General features: G+C 38.8%; 1 protein-coding gene across 14 annotated transcripts in view; it reads left to right on the forward strand.

Moving 5' to 3' along the window:
• myo5aa (myosin VAa) overlaps positions 1-3,519 on the forward strand; it is a 76,515-nt gene extending 72,996 nt beyond the window's left edge. For all 14 annotated transcript variants that reach the window (XM_028443157.1, XM_028443161.1, XM_028443162.1 and 11 more), the window contains one exon: positions 865-3,519. In XM_028443157.1, the coding sequence (XP_028298958.1) occupies positions 865-1,017 (153 nt within the window). In that variant the 3' untranslated portion in view covers positions 1,018-3,519. The remainder of the gene's footprint in view (positions 1-864) is intronic.
• The last annotated feature ends 2,694 nt before the right edge of the window (positions 3,520-6,213 follow it).

The following is a 6,213-nucleotide window of genomic DNA, read 5'->3' on the forward strand; positions in this document are numbered from 1 at the left end:
TTTTTATATCCCCAAAAAAGAAAACTCAATATAGCTTGAATCTCGATATATCACCCAACTCTACCGCATCCTCAACTCAAAATGGAAAAAAAATTGCAACTTTACGACGTAATATAGGGCATTTGTTCTGGAGACACACCTGAGGATCTGTTTCAGTTTGATGCCTCATCGTCTTTAAAGCTGGGATTAGCTCCAAGGTCCACATTTTTAAATGCTCCTTAAATGATGAATTGTCTTATATCAGCTGATCAGCCTGTGTTTGAAATGTTCATTCTGCCACATGAAGTGGAATGAGATTAAAGGCTCACCTAAAGAGTCCACCCATATGAGTTATTTTAAATGATTCCTGCATCAATGCTCCGAGCAGGGCTTCCCTCTTGAAATACCACCCATGTAAGTTTGGAGGCCAAGGACGGCAACAAGGCCAGGGAGTAGGGTGGGAGCACCGGGGAGAGGAGGGCGGCAGCAGCGGCTGATCCTCCAGCCCCGCGTTGCACCCCAGCCCGACCGACCCAGCCCTTAGAGCCAATCCTTATCCTGAAGTCACAGGTCAACTACTGTCTGCATACACAGTCAAAATACGAGAGCCTGGCCCAATTTTTGATTTTTGTGACAGTGCTGCGGCGCTTGTGGCCACTTGATATGAAAGTTACAGGTTTAGCGCCCCTAGTGGTCAAAAGTTACACCGTGTACCTTTATCGACATGATCTCTAAAACCATTTCTGTGATATTGAACCTGTACTTTGGTCTGTTCACTTGTTGCTGCTGTGTTTCTATGATTTTACAGTTTTTTTTTTACTAATCAATATTGAAGTTGGTTATAAGAAAAGCATCATTTCTAACGCTGATCTCTCTTTTTCCCAGACTCGGTTGCGGGATCGTTGTGAGAGTCCCCAGTTGCTGATGGACACAAAGATGATTTATCCAGTCACCTTCCCATTCAGCCCATCTTCCCTCGCCCTGGAAACCATTCAGATTCCCAGCTCACTCAACCTGGCCTTTCTCACCCGCGTCTGAACCAATCCCACTGGATGTATTTACACTATTTGAGTGACCATGTCCAATAAAATGATTGAAACAGGTTCTGTTGAAAGCCCTGCTCTGAACTTGAATACGAACAGTGTAAAAACCAAACTGCAACGCCATCTAATCTACACAGGCTTCTCCTCCTCACTCTGCTTATAGAAATCATGTCCCTCATAGAGAAGATGCAGGAGCAGACCAACACCTCCTCTGATTGGACCACATCCCTCTACTCACGGCTCACTCCTATTGGTCACCCACTCCTCCGTCTGTGTTTCTTCTTACAGTTCAGAAAATCCTCGTCCTCTTTAGACACACCGTGAAGGAAATATATGTGTGTGAAACTCTTCAATGTTTGATTATTGTTATAAAAGACGCTGAATGAACAATTGTCTCTACATCATGTCAAGGTTATCACCGCCAGTCGTCCTTTTACGCTGAAAAATGTCAGGCCAAGACAACTCATCATGTGTACTATATTATTTATAGATATAAATATATATAAATATGAATAATATATATCCTGTATTTAAGTTATTGCTCACACCTGTAAGAATATACGTTTTTGTCGTCGCAGAAAACGCGTGGAGGTGAAGGAGGGGACCATCAGATGAATAGCTCTGTGTGTGTTTTAGCAGCTTTATACCAGAAACAAGGAAGTGAAACTAAGTCGAGTGCAGATCATTCTTTGTTAGAGCCTGATTCAGAAGGTCTGAGGTTCGATTCCCTGCATTCTGGCGCCACCCTGAGCTGAAGCAAGCACAGCATTCATTCACATTGTGTTCATGTCTCACCCAAGGACTGGAATAATTATGTTACCTAACAAATATTGTGTTAAAATGAAACCATTATCAGGACACTCCTACTGTTCTCCTCTGATTCCAAAATAGGTTACAAGAAGCTTCATATCGCAGTTTAACTCTAATTTTAAATTACATGTGTGTACTTGGATATCATTTTAGAAATTTAGTATGAAATTGTATTCATGTTAAAAAAAAAAAAACATGTGAAGGATGATTTATTATGATGATGAAAGAGTGTAGGGGAGTGTTACTAGCATGGAGTCATTTGTTACTGAGCAGAAGGAAGAAAAAAGGTTGATCTTTTGTTTGAAAAGTTGTTTTTCATTGGTTTTGTGCCATCCTCTCCTCCTCCCGTCTCCTTTTCAGCAGCTATCAAAGCAATCTGTGAGATTTAACTATTCCCTTATCTGGATTATAAACGCCTGCAGACTAAGTAAAGTTTCCCGCTGACCTAACTTCATTATCGATGCTGCCGTCCTTGTCTGAACCTGCACTGGATTGGTAGATACTGTAGTTTGGTTGTGATGTAGTGAAACCTAACACTAGCGGAGCATCTCCTGAGTCCTCAGTGTGGTCGATGGTTGTTGTTGGACGAGTGTGGGATGCTCAGCCGTGTTGTAGACATTTTTACTTGCTTCCTCCTATTTTTGCACTTTGGGTTTACATTATTTTTGTGCCACTAGTATTGCCAGAAGAAACCAAGTTGGCCTCTTTTCCCCTCACACATGACCCTTATTTCACCTCAGGACCTTTATTGTGTGTGTGTGAGTGTGTGTGTGAGTGTGTGAGCAGTTCTCTGATCATGGAAATATCAGTAATGAAAAGGAAGGTTTTTCATTTTGCATTTAACATCAATGGGACCATATTTTATCATCCAGCTTTGTTTTTGTGTCACGTGTAATGAAGCAAGTGTTCAGCCACATGAATGTTAGTGATGTGTAGTGATTTCAGCCACACATTGTGAGCGAAGCCTTATCCTGCAGACTCCATCTCTGAATGATTAACTCACATGGTGGCATTGTTGGCTTAACGCTGTATAAACTGTTTTAACTGTGTGTGTTTTTTTAGTTCTGATCATCTCGGTGCTGCTGATGGGTCGCATTGTTTAGGAGAAAGCACTTTTTGAACCCCTGTTAAAGGCTCTTGATGGATATAAAAACCAGTACCTACGGATTTAGAAAGTCCACATTAGTTTCACTTAAAACTGTAGATTTTAAATCTATTTATTCTGATTCTGAACCGACTTAAAGGTTGGCCTAGTTTCTAACATATAAAGGAACGTATTCACCCACTGGTTGGTTTCCCCTCAGGCTTCTTTTTACACACAAATCATTCCTTCTCTCAGTTTTTTCAAAGTAAGAGGAGATGTGGATGTACGATACGACAACAGACATTATAAATGACCATCAGCATTTCCACTAATTTGTGCCGTTCTCAAAATAGATTGAAAAAACAAAGCAAAAAAAAAAAAAAAATCTATATTTGTTCCTCCGCCCCCTTTGCTGTCATAGTGTGAACATGGCCTGTGCCAAATGGTTCCTCTGTGAGACCATGTGTACATTTGATAAACAAACTGGACTGTTTCTAGTCTCTGGTAGCTGTGCTTATAGTGAACGTGGTCACCGTTACGAAAACTTGGAAGAAAATATTTAAATCTGTCAAAGTAAAAAAATAAAAGGATTTAGCACCGTCAGTGTGTTGTTGTGGTAGATTTGTGTGAGACAGTATTGTCATTATTTTTGTGAGAATAATATTGTGCTGTTTAAAACCAAAGGTAATATTGGATGTAATTTGTATAATAATGTTACATTAGATATTCTGACCTCAGAGCACCGACAGAACTCATCTGTCGGTTTATATACAATGTTGCATTATTTTATAGTTTCTCCAAAGACTGGTAGAATACTGCCTTTGGGCAGCGCTTGGTTGAGTTAGTGGTTAAAAAAAAAAAAACACAAAAAAGAAAATGCTATGATCCAATTTCAACTTCTCCAAAGAGCATTATTTATATATCAGACCTAATGTGACAACATTAGGGTAAATATGTGAGTATCTTTACAACAAATTGGAAAATATATTAATTTTCTTCAAAAAAAAAGTGTGCAATGACATATTTTAGAGCACCAATAGCAAGTAAAGCAAAAAAAAAAAATAAAAATATGTCAGGGTGGGAGGCAAAGGGGGTTTTAGTGCCCACCACTTTCACAACATAAAGCACAGTTTGACAACCACTGCTTTACACTAATATCTGAATATAGCAGGTGAAGATGGACATACACTAAAACATTGTTTTTCAACCTTGGGGTCATGATCCCATATGGGGCCGCGTGAAATGTCTAATAATTCGTAAAAAAAAAATAATAATATTTATTCAGTTTATTTCCGACATGGTTGTCCATGCCGAAAAGGGAGACGAGAGAAGCAGTTTGCTGATCCAAGTCCCGTCCCCCTAATAATTAAATGGTATAAATTACTAACATTTTTCCAATTAACACATCACAACAGAAAATATCAAACAACTGTATTAAATACTTAAACTTTCTCAAATATAAATCTAGTTCAAATCAAATGCAGTATAAAAATATCTTGTCACCTTGTGCACTAATCCTCTGTATTTGTAACGCACTTTAACAAACATGATAAAAACTAATTCTAGAAAGAAATTAAAATAAGTCCTTGGGGGTCGCCATAAATTTGTGATATCAAAATGGGATCATAGCTTGTAAAGAGGTTGGGAACCACTGCACTAAAAGCAAATAACATTCACCAATAAAGCTGGATCCTCAGTCATTATTAATTAAAAAATGTTTACCATGCAGTCTCTGTGCTGGTGGCCTACCAGTATAAGTTGGTTCATAAAGTTGTCCTTAAAGGTGCAGTCCGTGACTTTCAGATCCCTCTCTGCCCCTCCCTCCCCGCTGTTCTCTTGCCCTGCCTCCAAACTTTCTAAAGTCCCTCCTTATGAGGAGCTGACAAGCTAACATTAGCCAGACAACAACATCACAGTAATATAACATGCTCTGTTAAAAGCATATTACTGCAGCGCTTCGCTCTCTCTATGTGCACACACCTCAGCAGCAGCAGCAACACAGGGTCACTTACAATGTCTTTACATAGTGACAGTTTTAGTAAATATGACAAAAAGTCACTTTTAAAAGAGTTGCAGACTGCACCTTTAACTTAGAAACAGAAGAAGAAAAAAATGTACAAAACTGAACACTAAACACAACCTGATAAACGTAAAGCTCTTTCTCTGAAGCACAAAGGATGTTACTTTAGTCCGAACAACAAGGAAATAAAATACAATACACTTCACTATACATAAGCTATTAGCGGTGAATTGCACAGTGAAAGTCACGTTAAATGTAGTTTCTATAGGAGCATCTGTTGTAGTCGTAGCTTAAATACTTTGACTAAGAAGCTTAGTGTTCCCTCTCTGTCCATCCTTCACAATCCTCTTCACTGGGAGAGAATTAAACCTCACACTGGGATCTCTGAGGACCTGCTGCACAGAGGCTGATTTACATTCTCCTGTCAGGTACGACTCATTATTGTGTTTTTGTGTGTTAACGGCAGAAGCATACGAGACTTTATAGTACTGTATATATGGCAAATAGTCACTTTATGTGGGATTAAATCTGCATTCATGGATTTATTCTATTTGTAAACATACATTGTTAAACAATTTTACTTTTTAAAAAAACAAAAAAAAAAAACACTTAGAGTATTTTCATTTCACAAATAGAATTTAAAGCCCAATCTGTTAGGAGTATTTTGATTTTACATTCTGTAATAGCAAGTATGGCCTTGTATTTAATATTAGAACAATGTTTAGATAAACTTACAAAATGCTTTATACACTATTTATTGAGCTCAGATGACAAACACATTGTTCGGTATTCTGATATTTTCAATCCAGTAAAGATACGATCATCAAGTTGCTTTAATTAGCTTCAGTGTGTGTGTGTGTGTGTGCGTGTGTGTGTGTGTGTGTGTGTGTGTGTGTGTGTGTGTGTGTGTGTGTGTGTGTGTGTGTGTGTGTGTGTGTGTGTGTGTGTGTGTGTGTGTCAGTTAGTTTAAGTGCAGCACAGCAGTGATAAAGTAAAGATTTCACAAACAACTTTGGAACCAATTTGAAAGCTTTGAGGCGTCCTGTGGGAATGCCTGCTCAGAATAGCAGCAGAGGAGGATCAGACTGGAGAAGATTATCAGCTCTTTATCTGCCGTGTCCCTCACAACACACACACACGCACACACATACACACACACACACACACACAGGCCAAGAGGTCATAGTCCTGTATAAAATTTTAAAAAAGACATAAAAAGAATAGGATGAAGTGAATTGTGTGGGTTTTTTTTACATTCTCATCATCCTTTGGTTCTC

This window comes from Gouania willdenowi, chromosome 3, assembly GCF_900634775.1.
Source record: "Gouania willdenowi chromosome 3, fGouWil2.1, whole genome shotgun sequence".
NCBI classification, from domain to species: Eukaryota; Metazoa; Chordata; class Actinopteri; order Blenniiformes; family Gobiesocidae; genus Gouania; species Gouania willdenowi.